General features: G+C 33.0%; 1 protein-coding gene across 1 annotated transcript in view; it reads left to right on the top strand.

The window, feature by feature from the left end:
* Positions 1 to 21897, top strand: part of LOC140433929 (inactive dipeptidyl peptidase 10-like) — a 214984-nt gene that overhangs the window by 97200 nt on the left and 95887 nt on the right. The window contains exons 4-5 of the mRNA XM_072521901.1: positions 4699 to 4826; positions 13632 to 14010. Coding sequence (XP_072378002.1) covers positions 4699 to 4826; positions 13632 to 14010 — 507 coding nt within the window. The remainder of the gene's footprint in view (positions 1 to 4698; positions 4827 to 13631; positions 14011 to 21897) is intronic.

Here is a 21897-nt window from a genome sequence, read left to right on the forward strand (position 1 = left end):
CGTAATTAAATCTTCGGTTGTTCTTACTCGGTTGTTTCGACAATAATGGGTGTTACAGAACAAATTATGTGTTTAAACTAATAAAAATATAAATGCTTATTTTATTTTACTCTTAGTAGATCTCGGTAGGTACCTAGTGATAAAATATTTATTGTGGTCGAAATGTCTTTCGACTGTGAAAGGAGATCGCAGCGACGAAGAAGTAGTAGGTGGCTCTGATAATGAAAAAATATGTAAAGAAAGACCAAGAGACCACTAGTGAAAATCTGACTTGGAGCTCTCTGAAGGTGAAAACCTAGTTGAACCAAATATCTGACGAGGTTTATCTTTTATCAGAAACGACAACACATTATGGAATAAATTCTAAGTATTTTTATTCAAAACTAAAATCAGAGAAAAGAATATTGTCAGTCAATTCGTCAGAGGAGAAAGTAACTATAGAGCCTTTAGATTTCGAAATTGTATTTTTCACAGTTCACACTGGAATAAATAGCCCATTGCATAACACCTATCTTGCAAAAACTTCTTTTTCTCATGGCGCCGTCTTCTTTCGAAGGTGGGCGATTCAAATGGCAATTGTAGTTTTGGAAACTGCTGCGCGAAAGATTTCTGCAGATGAGCTGTCGAACCATCTCCTCAGGTCTTTCAACCACGAGTTCTGGCGTCTTTCTATTGATCTTTTGCCCTGTACGTTTCCTTCCAGTATAACTTGAAGTAATTCGTACCTTTCGCCTCTCAACACATGACCCAAGCTTTGCATTTTTCTCTCTTTGATTATTCTTAGTAATTCTTTTTGTTTACACATGGGACGAAATACGTCAACATTAGTAACTCTTTGTATCCATGGAATTCTCAACATTCGTCTGTATATATACATCTCAAAGGTATCTATTCTTTTTTCTATTTCAGAGTCCATTGTCCAACTTTCACAGCCATATAGTAAGACAGAAAAAACGTAACCTCTGATCATTTGGATTCTAAGCTGCAGACTAAGGTCTGATCTTGTTGTCTTGTAGGTTTCATATGTCCAAATAAAATAGTTGTAATGCTTTTAGTAATTCAAAATTCATATGAGATCGATCAAAACACAGGCTATAAATGAAAACGTATCACGATAACATTGTAGAATAGAAACAAGGGAGGAGTGAATGTAATGGATGGACTAAAGAAAAATGTGTCCCTTAAAAAAGATGCAGGTGATCTTACGTTAGTCTTTTTCGTGCTTATTATGGCACGCATATGAGGTCAAATAATATATCAATCAAACACTAATAGTTACATAACACGTCAAAAATTTCCTTGTAAAAAAACTGATAAATAACCATTTCAAATGTCAGAAAGATATTGTTACTTTTCCGCTGAATATAAAAAACCGTATATAGAAAGTTATACAAAAGTTCGGCAAAGAAGCCACATAAAATGAATTTGTACCACGTCTCACACCATAAAATACAGCCCAATCAAGTGTGACCCTGGTCCACCCGGTCTTTTGGCGTATGACCGTTAGTGAAACCATCGCCACTACGAGACTACGAGTCCATCTCCAGATGAGCGTCGCAAGCTAGCTACAGCTTGACGCTTCACCCTGCCCATAGTACCTGTGGTACTATACGAACGCCGGAGATTATGCGAAATGAGAGTAGAGTAAAGTATTGAAATCATGCTAGATACTAAACACGCATACCGTTGACCAAAATGTCTAATGCTAATTCTTCTTCTTAATGTGCCTATCCGTTAGGAATGTTGGCGATCATCATGGCAATATTTATCTTATCTGCAGCAGCGTGGAAAAGCTGCACATATGTTGTATTGAACCAGATTCTGAGGTTCCTTAACCAAGATGTTCTTCTTCTTCCTGGACCTCGTTTTCCATAATATATCCGAAGAATTGTACCTTTCGAGATTTGATGATGGTCAATACCTCTCGGTTCTTATTCATTCTTCTGAGGACCTCCTCATTTGCGACTCGATCAGTCCACGGAATCTTAAGAATTCTCCGATATAGCCACATCTCAAATGCTTCCAGTTTTCTGCACATGTCTTCGTTCAAGGTCCACGATTCAACACCATAAAAAAGGACAGAGAAGACGTAGCATTACAGCATTCTTACTTTTGTATCAAGAGAGGTTTGTGACTCTTGAAGAAGGCCCCCATCCGATTGAAGGTGGATCTAGCTTTTTCGATGCGTGCTTTAATCTCCTGGTTGTTGGTCCACTCTTTATTTATTATGGTGCCGAGGTAGTTGTAGTGCGTCACTCTTTCTACAGGGGATTGGTTGATATAGAGTTGACCTGTTATCCTTTTCTTGCTAATTATCATAAGGTTTGTCTTCTTAACGTTTATATTGAGTCCATATTGTTGACTGAGACTTGCCTAGGCGCATCAAATTTGGACGATCGATAAAAGTTCGATTGAGCTTTCATCGATGATGCTTTACACGCATACATTCGAGATCGTTTGTTAATCTACAAAGGTTTGTTAGGTACAAAACAACAAAGTACACAAAATTATAATGAACAACACAGAACTATGTAGCAACACGGAGCGACGTAGCTTAAGCAGTGTCCAAAAAACGCAACTGGTCCTCTGGTCGGTCGACAAAGATCGATTTGTGTGCTCGCTTTCATTTGGTACCGTTTACCTTAAAAGGACGGCAACGATAACGGCAGCCGTCCATGCAGTGGCAGTGATCGAATGAACAATGTGAGCGTGCATATGCATCGATCTCCAAACGGCACGGCATCGATGCAAAGAACTTACCGTCCAACTATAAATAAACTTAGGTGATTCTATTAATAGAAGCACTATTCCCTTTGTTGTCGATATTGACTTCTCTTACTCCTTCTCATAAAGCCACTCCAAACGTAACCGGGAATCCAGCAAACCAGAAAGAGAAAATAAAATGCAAAGTCACTCCAATAAACCCAGAAAATACGTTCAGTAGAAAATATCTACGTACAAGCAAACAAAAGTCCATTTACTAGGAGAAACAAGTCCATCTACGGGAAGAACTAGTCCCTCCACAAGGACAAACAATTGAGAATAAAGGAAGAAAAAGTCCCTCTGCTAAGAGAAACCGTAAAACAACAGGGAGAAATCAGAATTGTAGTTTTATTCAATAAAATATAATTATATTCCTACAACTATAACGTCTATCCAAATTAAAATAAACTAGCATTAATTTGAAACAAAATTTTTTTTCTACCAAACGGTTCTTTAATTATCTACTATTAAAAATGTTACAGTTAAAAGCTATACAAAAATGCTATAAAAGAAAAATGACAACAACTGAAAAAAAAAGGACACAAAAAATATAAATGACTTACCCAGTAAATTTCAGCAATAATTGGACTGTGGTTTCTAAATAATTTACTATATTATCTTAACTCCCCAAGTCCCATATATTCCAGGAACGTTAACGGCACACTGTTAAGACCGACATGAGATGACAAATAAATTTATCCTTTTAGGATAGGCTGACCTAGGAACACTACACACTATAGGAATGCTTATAGAGGGGTACACAATAAAATCTCTCAGTACGAGGTTGGATTAAACCAGGATATTTCCTAGCACCCCCTTTTCAAAAATGCTCGCTCGGCCCTATCTCATAAACAAATTAAAATGCCCCATTCTCCACTGCGGAAGAAAACTGTTCGACTTTCAAAACATTGAAGCAAATATTTAAATTCACTTTGCCCTACTTTACGAATGGCTCATTTAATAAAACATGATTTAAATAACTAAAACAATACGTGTTGCCTACATATAGTACCCATGTACACATAAAATAATTTGTTAATTAGTATTTAATATTACTAAGATACAGATTTGGCCAGACTGACAAAATTGTAGCTAAACGAACAATTTACAAGAACAAATGATAGGCCATTCAGTAAACATTTCATATATTTATGACAATTTTTTTTGCACAAAATATAAACGTAACAGTAGGGTGCAGTAGTTTACAGAAATAATGGATAGGAAACATTTTTATTCCACTGATAGAATGTATCACAATCAATTGGATCAATACGTCATAGATCGTCAAGCCGCTGTGTGACTTACAGGAGCTGTAGGCTAGCGTGGGAATGCAGAAAAGAACTCGATAAATTGACAGAGTATCACAGTGCCACACTGATATGAAAGGTCGTTCATCGAGAAATACATAACAATAAAAAAGAATAACTAACTAGAAGATGATCAGATACAGAACACTACTTTGATCCTACGAAATACTTCGATGAACTTATTAGAAGCTTACCTACAAAATATTTCTGTTAGCTTTGGTTGTAGTTTGACCGATTTACGAGAGAGAGCTTCCAGAATAGACTGTTATTTTCCCCTTACTATATTTTCTAATTTGACATAAATTTGTCTTTTTTTTTGTCGTTGCATTGTATCCGGATGAACGATTCTGTAATCCAACACATATAGAATTAGTGAATATTTAATAAATACATTTGTAGAACTAAGTTTCTAGTTGAATTCTTTTAATTTAGAATGTATTAAAACTTTCAAAAAACGGTTTAAATTGTTATAAATAAATAACTATGTATTATCTATATACCTGTGAAATAGTAAAATAATGAAAATTGTTAAATAAATTATTTTTATGAGTATTCAAATACTTGCTTGAGATTTTTAATGTTTTTTTTGTTTTTAAATTTTTTCATCATATTTAAATCTTTGTTGCAGGTACAGTATGGAGTAGTCGATTTTAAGATATCAAGCGACCTAAAGTACATATTACTTATTAGTGAAGTTAAATCTGTTTTTAAATATACCACGTTGGCGAAATATCATATATATGAAATATCTACGAGGTAAGCAATTCTTAACATATATTTACTTTTATACGAATTTATCTATTTAACTTATACTATACATTATCTTTTCGTTATTTAAATAAATTTGTAGACTACACTAATTTTATTGATTTCCAAATATTTCTTTATAACCAATATTTGGTTTAGTTTTCTGCTGTTAAAGTATTCTTTGCTTTTCGTAGACTTTTCTCTGAATGCAATTTTTGTAAACGACTATCTTTTGTACTTTCCATATGCATAAGTCCAGTCAAATTTCCAGAAATTCTCAGAGATAAAAATTGGTACGAATGTTTAGAACACTTACCATCCAGCCTTCTGCGTCCAAAGTTGACCATAGACCTCCCCTAATTTCTTTCAGTCCTGTCGGTCTTAAGCTTTAAAATTGTATTTAGCATTTTCATTTCTTTATTAATTCTTCTTCGAACCTCTTTGTTTGTGACGTGTTATGTCCACCATATTTTCAGAATTATCTTGGACGCTCAAAACGATGATGATTTCAGTTTTTTCACTGATATCTCACTCAAGATCCAAGCTTTCATTCCATAAAACAAAGTGGAGAAAACGTAGCACCTATCCAATCTAATTCTTAGCTCCAACTTTAAATGTCTTATGTAGAGCACTTTTCTCATTTTGTTGAAATTTACTTTAAATCCATAAGTAAGTAGAAGTACACACAAGTAAGTTTACGTTAGCCGCGTACCTTGTTATTTTAATTATAAAGTAATTGATCCATGTTTAAAAAGACCCGTAGATTCTGTAGAAAAATATTCTGTTCAAGAAAAAAGTGATTTACCATGTATATTAAGCAAGGTAACAAACCTTGATTTAAACTGGAATCGTAAAAAAAACCAGACGATATTATTTAAATTATTTAAAAATGGAATTTTCTTTTGTCAATGTTAACGAAGAGCCACTCCCGCAATGTGTAATATCCTTTGAGGTCTTTTAAAATATTTCATTAAAGCTGTCTTTGTTGTCATCATCATCATCAAGCTGTATACGTCCACTGCTGGATATAGGTCTCCTTCAGCTCTTTTTATCTTTTTCTTTCTTGTGCGACTTGCATCCAGTTATTGCTAACACGCTTCAGGTCGTCCATCTAGTTGGTGGGCGTCCTCTGCTCCGTATTGTTTCTTGCCTTGGTCTCCACTCTAAAATACGTTTTGTTCGTCGGTTATCTGATAATCTGGCGACGTGTCCTGCCCAATTTTATTTTAACGACGGGATTTTTTTGATAGCATCTGTTGTTTTTGTTTTACAACGTATTTCTTAGTTTGGAATTTAGTCTCTTAGAGAGACACCTAGCATCTGGCACTCCATAGCCAGCTGAGTCACGAAAATCTTATTAACAACCTTTTTGTGAGTGTTAATGTTTCCGCTACATAAGTAAATACAGGTAAGACACAAAAGTTAAAGATTTTCCTTTTGAGGCATATGGGTAGATCCGATTTAAATACATAGTTTATTTTACCAAACGCTGCCCAGGCTAATCCTATGCGACGTGGGAGCTCACATGTCTGATTATCTCTGCTGAACCGAATTTCATGTCCTAGGTACTTATACGATGTAGTCTGCACAATAGGGTGGGCCGAAAAAATATTTTTTTATCCGATCGAAACGGGGTAGGTTTTAAAAGTTGCATTTGGGGTCCTAAAAGAAAACTGCAAAATATTTTTGCTGAAAAAAAATATCTTCAGTCTGCGCATTTGACTTTAAATTTCAGTTTTTTTTGGTAAAAAGTAACATTTTGGAAATAATTTTGTACACATTAAGAAATGAGATAGAATGACCGGGTAGCGTTATATATGTTTGTTAATACTAATATTATAACCCCAAATAGTTTCATTTGTCTTATGCAACATCTTCAGTGTGCGCAAGTACCACCATTTTGTGTGAGAATTTAATATTTATACCGGTTGCCTTTTTAAAGGGATTAGTCGTAGATATATTTGAAAGATCAAAAATAGTTGCGTTTAAGTTAGGTAAATTACATTAAAACAATATAGAATTGAAATCAGATAGCGGTTGTCAGTACGGGCTTGTCGAGGCGGTGCGCTTAGTCCCCCCCCTCTTTCCACCTAAGCAGACAAGTTGAGACCTGTACCGTCGAGTCGAGACCGTCGGCAGCGCCCTACTTCGCAGTATCGCAGTTCAAAGTAGTACAACATTTGTGTTGCGGAAAGGTTGTGTCTGTATTTGCAAAGCATTGTGCGAGTGTAGTTCTGTTTTAATTTAAAACCAAAGTAATTATTTTTAAGTGCTAGGATTAGTTAAGGACCGGTCGTTCGATGGCGTTAAGGACCAGAGATCGTGACAATCGAATTATAGGGAGTGACAAACAATTTAGTTAACATTAACAATGTTAACGACCATAATTGATGTTATGAGACACTATAACTATGTGTGGCAACGATCTTCAGCTTAAGGAAAACGGTAAGAATCCAGATTTCTCTTGCGTAGCTGAAGAAACGTTGGAAAAAGTTCAATTGATCTTTCGTAAAGCTTCAATCCCTATGATATCTTACAAAACTATGAGAGATATGTTGAAAAGAAGCTTAGATGAAATGAAAGATCTAAATAAATATTTCGAAAGAGATCAACATAAGCAAATATTCTCTTCTCATCTTAGCAAGTTTTTGGAAAAGTCTGGCAAGTTATTTGATGTGTGCACTTGTAAATGTAGTGACTTAAACTTTTGTAGTTGTGTTCGTGAAAAAAAGGCCCCTGTAATGGAGCGCGAGTTTTTAATAGACCAAAGAACTGTACGCCAAATTATGATTAGTAATATAGACCTGAAAAGTACGACACAAAATAAAAAACGAATTATAAGAAAAGAGAAAGAAACCATGAAGAGACAGGAAAAATAAGAAAAAGAAAAGAAAGAAGTTAACGACAACTTAGACTTCCATCACGATACAGACGAAACCGTTTTGCCACAAATCCCTTCTCAAAATATTACTGCAGAAACAGAACAAACCAGAATTATTATAGGTACGTTTGCTAGAACGTGTGATAGATATGGGATACCAGATAGGCCTGCAGCAGCTTTAGCATTGGCTTTGTTGAAGGATATGGGAACAAAAGAGACGTCTCAAAGTAGCTTAGTTTTTGACAAAAATAAAGTCAGACGGGAAAGACTAAAGATTCGTAAGGAAATTTTAAGCAAAGATTTTAATAAAACCAATTTATTGCAAGCGCTTTATTTTTATGGAAGAATTGACAAGACCTATTCCATTGAAACTAGTGAAGACGGGAAAAAACATCGTCGTGTCCATAAAGAAGATGATTTATCTATTATTCAAGAACCAGGATCAAAATATATAGGGCACGTCAAACCATTATCAGGGAAAGCTGTGGACATAGCTTATTCAATTATGCAGTTTATGTCAGATAAACAAATTAGTTTGTCGGAACTGGTTTGTGTTGGATGTCAAACTAACACAGGAAAAGTAATGGTGTTATTAGAATACTGGAAACTAAACTAGACAAACCTTTACAATGGGTGGTGTGTCAGCTACACACCAATGAACTTCCACTGAGACATCTTTTTGAATTTTTAGATGGTCAAACATCTGGCCCTCATGACTTTAGCGGTGCAATTGGCAAAGGGTTAGCTGACTGCCACAAACAAACTCCAACTAAGTTTGAACCGATAATGAGCCCAGTTGATGTGCTGTTTCCAGATTTAAACAAAGTATATTTGAGTATGGATCAAAAATATTTATACGACATATGCAAAATAGTTACTAAAGGAGAATCACCAGCAGGATTTGGGGATAGAAGTCCTGGAAAGTTGAATCATGCACGGTGGGTGACAACTGCCAATCGTGTACTCCGATTGTACATCGCATCTAGTTAACCATCAGATCAGTTGAAAGATTTAGACAAATATGTTGTCTTAGTTTATGCTCCAAGCTGGTTCACTACCAAATGCAATCACAAACTGAAGGATGGTTCAAGCAACCTTTGGAAAATGCTGGACTTTTCATCATATATGTCACACGAACAAATGAAAGTGATTCATAAGTGCATTCAAAATAATGCATACTTCACACACCCCTAAAATATGCTTCTGGCAATGCTCTCCGATGATAGGGAACACATTCGTCAGCTTGCCATCAGATGAATATTAAAAGCCAGAAGAAAAAACGACAGAGAAAGAGTTTGACTTTTTGAAATTCACCGGATCTATCACCTTTGGATTTTTTTTGTCAAATCAATTTGCCTAAAATCAAAAATATACGCCACTCCTCCTGCAGATCTTGCAGAGTTGCGACAAAGAATTGTGACAGAATGCCGATTATTGACACCGGAGGTATTTGAAAATGTACGAAGATGCTTTGAAAATAGACTGTATTATTGTATGGAGGTCACAGGAGGTTATTTCAAACATTTAATTAGTTAAGTTGATGACATTTTATGTTTTTTGTTATTACTTATATTCAACCAATAAATTAGTTAAATACAAAATTATCTTCAAAGTTTTCGGTAAATTAAAAAAAAACAGAGTGTCCTGTAGAAAAAAAATACCTTTCAAATGATATGTCTCTCGACCAAACTTGCTATTTAAAAAAACTGGGGGTTGATGCGGGACAGTAGGGACTTACATTTTAGGGCATCAATTTTGCATGAAAATTTGTCCCCTTCCAAATACAAATTGACGTATTTTTTTGAAATTTTAAAGAAACTCTTGGTTTCTAAGTTTCTGGGGGGGGGTCAAATTTTCGTTGGAACACACTGTATAAATTTAATACTTTTTCTCTTCCTTTATTTGAAACTTTGTGCTCACAATTATTCATTCTTAATGTTTAGTTAATATACTAATAAATTACCTTTAAGAGATAAGTGGAATCTAGTCGAACAGATTAGCGCGAGAATTAAAATAACTATATTGAAATTAAACCCCTCATTTAAAAATACGCCATTAAGTAGATCCAGGGTATCTAAATTTAGTATTTTTCTGCTATCTTAAAGGTTCAACGTTTAAACCCTCCATTATAGAAACAATCCTCTTTTTATTATGATTTTTTGGATCCGCAGAGTTACCAAAATTGGAGTAACATTATTATTAAGAAATATTTAAGTCAAGTTGGAGTATGTAGTGTAAAGATTATTTTGCCTACCACGTAGGGTATTACTATAAAGGGTTGAAAATTGGGGACAGAAATTATGGGGCTAGAGACAGGGTAAGCAAAACTTTGCGAACGGCCACTTAGGGTTTCTCTGGAGAGCTGGATCATGGATAAATTGAATGACAAGAGGGCTGGAACGGGGTAACTACTAAAAGTAAAACAAAACGGGTACTTACATGAGTCTCCTGGACAAACAAAACACAAGAAGGTTCTGAAGCTATTTAAAATAAGGACGTCGCTTAGAAGAATCTTCCTGCTAAATGAAAGAAAAGGCACTTTCTTCCTAAAAACACAAAAAGGAGTTAGAAACTTTTTTTTTTAAAGAAATAAACAAAATGGTTTAGGAAAAAAATTTAGTATTTATTGTTGTCTCATCATAAACAGTTACAAATATAAATTGTACAAAAAATACTCAACTATATAAAAAATAGTTACAAAAATAAATACCAAAAAAAAAAATAACAAAAAAACAAACTTACTATGTTACTATGGGTTTACAAACTCTTAAAGTTGGAGATATTATAAGAACTTACAATTGTTAATGGTCTACAATTTGGAACGGAAAAAATTAGAAATGAAAAATATCTTTTAAATGGAAATATGCATAGAGGTTAACTTTTTTTTAAAAACTAAACAAAACAAGGTATTAAATGTTAAAACTTGATAACAATTAATATGACAGCTAGGTCACACCCTAAAATCTATCATTTTACGTGTTATAATTTCTTAATCTGTTATGAAAGCCATTATTAATAGAAAATGTCTATTTTTACTTTAAAAGTTCAACAAAAAAAAGTTACCTGGATTTCGCTAAATGTTAATTTTATTTCTTTCTGAGGCTGGAACTGGACTTACACTGCAAACACAAACAAATGCATCTCCAAACTGAAAAGTCTGAAATGGCTTAGGACAAACGAAATGAGGCTGGAAGTTAGGCACTGGAGGTAAACATTGAAACTCGGCTTCTTAAAAACTGGAACTACGTGGGTATCTTTAAAAGTTGTTGTAATCGCCGTTTTACAAATATCTCAGATCAGAGACGACATAAAAATAAAAAATAAATAGTGGATACTTTTTCAAAACTGACACATTACATTGAGTATAATTCACTTTTTTCAACAAATTTGCCGGCTTCTTTTCCGACTAAACACACCGCCGTCTGTTCTTAACAAAATCTCTTTCAAACCTTATGTACTGTACATAAAACTTCACACTGCTACTATAATACACATTTTCCCATGATAAAGACCGAAAACCGAAATGATTGCGAATTTGAAGAAAAATTCGTACTCCAATAAAACTAAACGCCTTTGACAGTGGCCGGCCCTACCGAGAGTGATTTTAGGGTAAGACTGAGTGAGTAAGAGAGTAAGAGTAATTTTTAAAAATCATTCGTCCAACTCGGTATAAACAAAACATATTATATGAACGTATTCTTATTTATTTGACGCGCATAATATCCTAAAGTGGCTCTTGATCAAAGAATACCGAAGAAATATGCATCTGTGATATATAAACAAACTTTAAAATGTTCGTAAACCTTTATTATTATTTTTAATTTATTAAACCGTTTATTATTAACCTCGGCGGCGCAAAAAAGGATTGAAATAAAATTTCGGTGTTTTAACTTATACAAGGTGATTTGAAATGCTACAGTAGAAGTTAGAAAAATATTGCGAATATTGCTAAAAGTTAACGGATCAAGCTCTCTTTCTCCTGCTCTCCTTCAAGCCATCCTGCAAGGAAAAATATTTGGAAAACGAGGTCTCCAGGAAAGAGAAGAACATCTTGGTTAAAGAACCTCAGAATCTGGTTTAATACAACATCTGTGGGGCTTTTCCGCGCTGCTGCAGATAAGATAAAGATTGCCATGATGATCGCCAACATTCGTAACGGATAGTCACATCAAGAAGAAAAAGAAGGGATCAAAAGGCAATAACTGTTATATTTATAATATGTAATTTTTACACCTATTAAAATATACACTTATAATACAACTTTGCTCAGTTCCTCCAGTCGCCAGAGACGAAAATGCCACTGAACCTCTAAAAATCATACGAACAAGCTGAATTTTGCCGACAATGTTAATTTTACGACGTCAAAAATGATGCAAAAAAGTTTACCACTGTTACTCTCGGGCTTTCCCCTAAAACCCTCCACGTAGAGGAAGGAAAACGGAAAGAAATCGATTTATGAAGAATCTTATGAAGAAAAAAATGTTTTAAATAAAACATGTAGCTAAGTTAATTTTGAACACAAACTCTATTAACATTTTTCCTGTATAATGAACCGTTCTCTCAGAAACAATGATTGACGCGATCAGCTTGACGGTAAAAATCCAATATTTTTTAAACAAAGTTTTGTATTCACAAAAGTCAAGGAGCGTTTTAAAGGTAAAAAGTGCAGCTTTCGTATTCAATTTTTGTATTTTGCCGCAAATAAACTCAGTTTTTATAAAGGTGTTAAATAAATAAATGTGCGATTTTTGCCATTTGTTATGATTCACATGAAATCAATACAAATGTATCCCTTTCATTGATCGGTCACTATGGAGTTTCCATATCTAGAACCTAATCTTCTAAACCTATAGCGTAAAATTTTAGTTTTGAGTTCTGGCAACAAATGTGAGGGATTTGAAATATGCTGAATTTAAACTTTCACATTACAATCGATCTAAAACGTTAAAACTGCTTGATTTTAATAACACTAGTACATTTTATAAAAGTACTTAACTTCTGCTATAAATTACACCCAAAACGGTCTTTTTGAAGGCATTTCCCATGACGTGTCATTATTGGTAATGTAAAAGTTTAAATTCTGCGTTTTTAGTCATATTTCAAATGCCTCATATTTGTTGTAAAAACTCAAAATCTAATTTTCATGTTACAGTTTTAGAAGACTGTTCTGCAATAATGGAAATTTCCCTACAATCGGCAATAAAAGTAATTAATATAATTGATCTCACAATCTCACGGGAATCGTAAAAATCGCGCAAAGTTTATTTAATGTACAGCTTTATAAAAAATCACTTTATTTGTAACAAAGTGCAAAATATGCATACGAAATCTGCACTCTTTGCCTTTAAAACCCATCTTGATTTTTGTCGATAGGACATTTGGATCAAAAGATATCGATTTTTTACCGTCGAGTTGATATAACTTTTATTTAACATTGATTTCGCGTGCGGAACTGATATTCAAAATTGCAGGTCGCTTCAAGCACGGTTTCTGAGAGAACGGTGCATTCTACGCATAAAGTGCTAATTAATATTTTTGTCCAAAATTTTCTCAGCTACATTTTTTATTTGAAACATTTTTTCTACGGCCTACAGATTCTTGATAAATTGAGTTTTTTGCGTTTTTACCCCCCTACATGGGGAGTTTTAGGGGGCAACCCGGGGGTTAACTGAGTTAAGTGGTAAACTTTTTTGCATCTTTTTTAGGGTAACAAAGGGGTCAAATCTCTGACGACTGAACTACGTTGAGTTTATAGAAACACAAGAAATAAGTATTATTATTTATACCTACATTGAACTGTGAAAGATATATTTGAAAATTGTAAAGTCTAAATAATATTAACAATAAAAATAGATATATTTTTCCCATTTACCAAATTTCGATTCAACTATCTATCATACTGACTTTGTTCGATAAACGAAATTTTATTTCAGATTACGACGGCCATTATCTCCAACCGAACTCGACGAAAATGCGCCATTCCTTCAATATGCCACTTGGTCACCAGACGGGACGGCAGTTGCCTTCATTTATAACAACGATATCTACTATAAACCCGTTGAGAAGGATTTGGTCTGTCGAATCACTTATACCGGCCAATCTGATATTATATTTAATGGGATTCCTGATTGGCTTTATGAAAACTACATTTTGAAGACTTCTCACGCATTATGGTTTTCGTCTGATGGAATTTATTTACTTTATGTTACTTTTAATGATACGAACGTTGGAGAATATAAGTATCCATGGTATGGCAGTCATAGTGCGCAGCAATCATTGTATCCGAAAATCAAGTCCTTCCGATATCCAAGAGTAAGTTATATTTTTATTTTATATTTTAAACTAATAAAATGTTGCAATCTTTATATTATTTTTTGGATACAGTTTATAAATAATATAAACTGTACATCAAAATATTTTTATATTCTTTAGAAATTTTTTTATCTGGATGGAAGATCAGAAAATCAAGCTATTCGGTAAAGAATGTATATTCGAGAGTCATATGACAAACCTGTCAAATTAAGACCAAATAATAATATTAAAATATAAATAGATAACATTTTATAGTAAATTTAATTATTAGATAAATTAAATATGTTTAAAAATATTAATTGTATTTATAAGAAATTATTTTAAAACAAGAATTATTCTTATAAAAATGTAAATAGATGATTTAATGTTGTTATTAATGGGATGACATCTATGACTTTCATTAAATTTTGGTAGTCGTTACGAATCGAATCTTTTAGTGACAGATATTTTTTTAATTTTTTTTTTGCCCCATTTAATGTCTTTATTTTGTTAGATATTTTTCATGCAGTTTTTAATTTAAAACTGTTTAAAATATATAAGATGACTAGAATTGAATTTATGACGTGATGAGACCTTCTCGTGGCGCTATTTCCGTGACGCTAGCTTCAGAATTTTACTGTAGAGAAAAAAAGTAATACAACGCTTTAAAATTGTTTGGGATGAACCACCATTACCACCTAGGGGTATGAAAAATAGAAAACAACCTATTCTCAGACCTACATAATAAACATGAAAAATTTCATAAAAATCGGTTCAGACATTTTCGGTCACCCATTTATGTAGTAACCGCAATCGACACTGCTTGACTTCGGTGATCGAACGAGAACCGGTATATTCACTGTAGCATTGTTGTCTATCAATACTGGCATTTATTTTTTTTAGTCCTAGCTTCCTTTGTTAGTCATAGTATTGCGCCATCTATTAATTATATTGCAATTAACAATGACAGAAAAACTGTTTTAAAGTCTTTCCATACAATGTTTTGAAAATAATCATTTACGTAAACCTTTTCCTGATAATAACAAGCACAACAAAAAAACAATTATCCAATTTGGTGCAGTCGTTCTGAAGTGATGCCCGTACAAACATTTCGACGATTCCTTTTTATTAATAAAGATTTTTTAAAGATGCTCACATACTTAGAAAATACCGTAATTATTTTGATTACAATCTGTAAAATTCTTCACGAGATAATAAAATAATATTTAATTTGGTAACTTCAAAAAGTTTATAACTACTATGTGGCATACTACTACAGTGGCAAGGTGTGGGGCCTAATTTCTTACATTTTGTATATATTCAACAACAAAATGGTTTAACTGACTGTTTTTTAATAAACATACATTTGTTTTTTATTAGAAAAAGATGTCACATCCACCAAAAGGTTATTAGCGACGGAACAAAATATAAATAACAAAGTTAAACACCTACAGATTGTACAGAATGTTTATGGATCTGAGATAATTCACTATATTGTCACAGGAACAGTTTTGACCTAGAGCCTGTGGTAGAGCGTTTGGGATTTTGTAGCGCTGTCTTTCTTGGTCATATTTACTACAAATTGTTAAAAAGTGTTCGACTGTTAATCGGACGTTACACTGATCACATCTAGGTGGATTTTTCTTTGTGAAAAGGTAGGAGTGCGTTAATCTGGTATATCCTAGACGTAAACGCGCCACCGCAATTTGTTCTCGTCTATTGCGTGACGATGGAAACCACTGAGACACATTATTTTTGATTTTATTTAGATTGGAATTAGTTTGAGACCACTCATTTCGCCACAAACACAACACTTTATTTTTAAAATAAGCTTTTAAGTCACTGGAAACACACTTGTCTATCGGCTGCGACAAATCACTTAAAATTACCTCTCGTGTAGTCCTGTCAGCTTCTTCATTTCCTGTTATTCCGACGTGTGAGGGAACCCATAAAAATTGGACGCTTCTTCCATGTCCATGAGCTTGGAAAAGCTGGTATTTGAGCAACTTTTCAAAAGGATGTTTCGGAAAAATGTGTTTTAATGAGTTTAGAGAGCTAAGGGAATCTGTTATGATCAGGGCTTTTGTGAGTGTAAGCTCGTTAAGAAGTTTCACAGCACGGTATATGGCGTAGAGTTCAGCTGAATATGTGCTACATGCTGGGAGTAAACGGAAAAGAAAGTTTTTTGAATTGTACAACTAATTGGTCTTTAGGTTTGTCTCCTGTAGACAAATAATATCTGGAGAATATTCAGATAAAAGAAGCTGTAGCATAGGGAACAATTGTCTACAGAAGAGTCACTATCTAAGTCAGAAATCTCTTTCCCTTAATGGTTGTGTAGTTTCTTTTGAAGTTTTGTAAACTTACTTTTTGTAGATCTATCATTTGCATATTGATAGCTGCTTTATAAAAGATTAAGTAAACCAGCCATATCAGTTGTAATGACGTTCTTTAATGACGCTAATAGTGTCGGGAGAGCCTTGGACATTATCAATCAGTAAGGACAATCGGTGATAATTTAAAACGAATGTTGGGGTATGATTATCAATGAAATTTTCAAGAGTTTCCCGTGTAGATGGGACTTTAGATGAGCGCGGTTTTTTTAGTTTAGAGGGTTTGAGTTTTGTAAACAGATTTTCTGATGAAATTGCTGATCCTGAAGGAGGCGTGTCGATCTCACCAATACTGCGCTTTATGGAAGAACTTGCGTTTTCGCAATTGCTATTAGAGTTTTCACTTAAATGCTGTGGCTTTATTACATTTGGAAGGAGTAGAGCAAACTCATAGGTAGTGACAGAAGTCGAGCTTGAAGTTTTATTTGTAAGATTGGTTGAAATGGTTGTTTCAGCAAATTGTAGTGATGTGTCAGTTTTATTAGAATTTTCTGCAGTTGTATCTAATGGAAAAGGAGCTGATAGATAAGAGGATATTGCTTTCGAAGTTTGTGACAACGGTATTGCCGCTGAATGAGGTTGATTGAAAGTGTTGCTATGAGTAGTAATTTCTTTGTCATGTAGATTTGTAGGTGTAGGTGATATGCTCGGATTTGATAATGGATAACTTGATGACTGCTGGGTGTTTGGTACCTTGTGTAGTATACCTGTTGAAGCTGTTTAATTTGGTACTTCATTGTTTGATTCAATATGAGTTGATTCCGTTACGGAACTGTTATTGCATTGGGATGATATGTGTCCTGTATTTTTGCAAATAAAGCAGGTGAGTGTACCTTGTGACAAAAGTATGCTGTAAGGTGTTTGGTCGAAATTTATTAGAATAGATTTTGGAATTTGGTGATGTTATAGGGCTTATATAAACTTGCCTCCGAAAGCTCAATATATGACTATATTCGGGAAGCGTCGAGCTAATTTTTAAAAATGTTTTTCTGGAAATAAGCTTTAAACCGATATTCTGTAATTCTTCAACTAATACTTGATGAGGAATTGACGGGCAGACTCCAGACAAGACTAGTCTTTCTGCTGGAGAGACAAGTCTTCGTGCTGTTACAACTTCGCCGAGTACTTCTATAGAGCCATGTTGTGTTACGAAGTTATCTACTACGGTTTTGTTTGCCAAATACATGCAGATTCTATTATAAGATAATCTAGATGAAAAAATAATATTTTTTGGGTTGATGATTGTGCCCAAAGGAATGAGATAGTCCTGCAGTTTAGCATTATCGATACAACTAAATACAATTGCTTGGATCTTACTCGAAAAAGAATTTGAAGCGGCTGATGCATAACTGTTTGTGATATTCGAACGTTGATTTACTGGAATTGTTAGATCGGAAGGTGTGTTTACATTCTGTGAAGTCATTTTAAGCTGCGGCGGCGAAGGCCTTACTCCGACTCTAGTAAGTGACAAACAAACCGCATGCTACTATAAGCTACTTATAGCAGCTAACCTCACAAAATGATTGTACGGTAGTGTATATTTATTATTTGACGTTTTCTTTTCACAATAATAAAATAATAATTACGTATATATATATATATATATATATATATATATATATATATATATATATATATATATATATATATACATATATATATATATATATATATATATATATATATATATATATATATATATATATATATATATATATAATTATGCACAGATATCAAAGTGAGGTCCTGACAATACACGCACTTAGTGAGGACCGGTAGAAAACGTAGACATAATTGTTTCAACTCTTCATAGTGACCTTGACAAGTAAATAGCAATTAAAAAATGACCAATATACACAAAAAAAATTACGTGTATGTGTCCCGTATTGTTCAAGTATATTGCCACCCAAGTGAAGCCATTATACGCAGCTGTTAAAGTGAGACTGTATATATTTTTTAGTTATGCACACAAAGTGAGGACAACTTTACGTGTATATTTCCTTACAGCTCATCAAGTGAGGACCATACAGTGTTGTCGATAAATATGAGATTAGTGGTTTCTACCGCCTTTTTCTGTATAACACAGTAAGAATTATTGTTTCGATGTTTCAGTCACTTGTACTTAAGAAGGATTTCGCTTTGTTCTTGCTCGTACTGTTTGTTAATTTTATAACATTTTAGTACCTAAGCATTAAATCACGGTAGACTTGTCGGAGACTAGCTCAAAGAAATAGTTTTATATTTTTCAATAATTTACATTAAAGATGGATAGGAAATCAAGAATTTTGAAAATGGCATTAGTTGAGAAAAATAATAATAAAAATGGAGGATACAGTGATAGTTCAGGAATGCGAAATTTATATTGCATTATTATGTGTTACAATGTGGGCCAAGGAAAACAGTCCACTTCGATATTTGGCAGTATTTATTATATTTTAAGGAAATAACGAAACAGGTCGATTTTTGATCTAAGGCGGACATTACGGTACATACATCTGTCATTTGTCAAACCCCACCGTTTCACTTCCCCCACCTCTTATTTTTAAATAGGGAATAGGGGTTGTCTGCTTTTGCTTTTTGTACACTTTTTCGTTGTCACTTTTAATGCTCTATTAAAGCGTTATAAAAAACTGTATATCCGACCTTTCGTCTTTTTGGAACCATCATCAACTTTATTGTTAGACAACGTTTTGACTTCATAAAACCATCTTCAGTGAAATTAAATGGAAAAATAAAAATACACAGGGTAAGTCTGTTTTTTTTGAAGTACGATTTTACACTAGACCTCATTTAGTGAAAAAAATTTCATATAAACAAAGGTCGTATAATGCTTTGTTTCTGAGATACGGGGTAATAAAATATAAATCATTTTTTAGTTTTTCGCAAACATCTCAAAAATAGTATTTACAATTGACTTCTAATTTTACAGTTATTAAAGAGCCATTCAAACTTATCGAAAACATAAATAAACTCATAACATTATCAATCAGTGACGTGCACCGAGGTTAATAGTTGCACTATTTTAAATAGAACTCCTAGGCCACTGCATATTTGGCAACATTTCTATATTTTTTTAAATGTTCGATCAATTTTACATAAAAAGTTCCTGTTGTTAAAATGTATTTAGTTTTTGAGAAAAACAGCAGTTAATCATTCTTTGCAGTGTTTTTTTTAATGCTAAAATTTATCGTTTTTAATATTGGCTGTTGATAGAAGTTAATAGTAAAAATCATAATATTCTTATTGATAAATAATAACATTTGGTACAAAATTTAATATTTTTAATATTATTTTTACTATTAACTTTAACCAACAGCAAATATTAAAAAAGATAAATTTTTACACTTGAAAAAATATCTGCAAAGAACGATTAACTGCTGCTTTTCTCAAAAACTAAAAGAGATACGACATTTTTACAACAGGCATTTTTTATGTAAAATTGATTGAGAATTTAATAAAATTTAGAAATGTTGCCAAATATGCAGTGGCGTAGAAGTTCTATTTAAAATTGTGCAACTAGTAACCCCAATGCACGCCACTGATTGATAATAAGATGAGTTTATTTGTATTTTAGATAAGTTTGGATGCCGCTTTAATAATTGTAAAATTGGTCAATTGTAGATACCATTTTTGAGATATTTACAAAAAACTAAAAAATTATTTATACTTTATGACCTTGTAGCTCAGAAAAAAAGCATTATACAACCTATGTTTATATAAACTTTTTTCACTAAATAAGGTCTACTATAAAGTCCTTATAGCCATAAAGTGTTATGGCGTCGAAACGTTGTCTAGCAATAAAGTTTTATATATCGTTGAATTTCTAATAAAACGATAATATCAAATCTGCAGAAAACTGAATTTAGTACTATTGGAAAAAATGAAGTTAATGATGGTTCCAAAAAGACGAAACGTCGGATATAAAATTTTTTATAACGGTTTAATAGAGCATTAAAAGCGACAATAAAAAAGTGTTATTAATTTTGTTCTTAGTCTGTTAATAACTCAAAAAATAAATAAAAACCGAATTGCAAAATTTTGGTTTTTTGCGAATTTTTTCAAAACGGCTTAAGATATCCTTGATTTTTTAGTGTCAAATTATTGCGCTTTTAATTACGCAACTTTGCCCCAGTTTAACCTTCTCCCTATGTTTTACCGTTTACGAGATCCCCATACTTTGCATCTAATTTGACTCACCCTGTACAATACAATTAACTTTTTGCATAAATATTTTACAAGTTTCTAAAATGCTTAATGTTTATTATTCATCAAAAACATTTTCTGTTTACCATTTTTTTAGGTAATGAGATCAAAAGAAAAAAGATTATGTAATAAAAAAGACTATTGATTTTTTTGCGATACAGAAGTTCTTAAATTTTCTCGACATATTACCAGACATCATGAAGCCGAGATTGAAGTTCAAGAAATTTTGTCATGTTCAGTTTGTAGTAAAAAAAGAAAAATACTTTTTAATAAACTCAGAAGCAAGGGAAATTTTCTAAAAAGTTTTACCAATGATCGTGTTGTCCCTGTGCGAAAACCTTTATTGGGAGAACTAGAACCAGCAACAATATCATCCTATTTACCTTGCAAATTTTGTAAAGGTTTCTATAAAAGAAAATTTCTTTATAAACGTGTTAAGAAATGCCCTCATAATACAACAGACACCACAGAAAGAATTATTGCTCAAACAGAAGGACAATCTTTATGTTCGACATATTCCAAAAGTGATTTTTTGAGGAAAGAAGTATTTCCAAAAATGAGATCAGATATGATATCTTTTCAGCTAAAACCGATAATTTAATTTGTGCTGTTACAGAACGTTATTTGAAAAGTCACCGAGATAAACAGTTCCTACTAGTTGCATCAAGAAAAATGAAACAACTGGCATCTCTTCTAATCGAAATAAAGAAGAAAATAAATGAAAAAATTTGCTTGGTGCACTAGATCCAATTAACTTTGATACTATAGTAAAATTTACCAAAATAATAGCTAAATGTGATACTGATAATGAAAGTTTTGAGCGCCATCATTAGCTGCTAACATGGGCACACAATTAAAAGAATGCGTTGATGTATCTTATAGTATACAACTTAAAAGTTGTAGCACATAAAGTGAAAATATGAAAAAAAATAAAGTTTTGAAAGAACTAATTTCAAGTGAATGGCAGTATGAGATCTCTACTGAACAAACGAAGAGTAGGTGAACTACAAAGAATGACCGTAAATTACTACACAACTAATATCGACAATCAAACCTCTACATAATTTGATAGTTGTATCAGCGAGAGTGAGAAATTTCTCATGAAAGCTTTCAAGCGAATAGTGATAAAGGGAAAACGAGGAGGGGGAGTTCCTGTATTATTTTTACAGAAGATATGTCTAAAAATATAGAATTACTTTTGGCCCTCAGGGACAAAATTATCAAACAAAAAAACGTGTATTTATTTGCTAACACTGTGCTGTATATAACTTATTTATTTTTAGAACATAAGAAAAACGCTCGGACAGGTCGA

This window comes from Diabrotica undecimpunctata, chromosome 2 (assembly GCF_040954645.1).
Source record: "Diabrotica undecimpunctata isolate CICGRU chromosome 2, icDiaUnde3, whole genome shotgun sequence".
Lineage (NCBI taxonomy): Eukaryota > Metazoa > Arthropoda > Insecta > Coleoptera > Chrysomelidae > Diabrotica > Diabrotica undecimpunctata.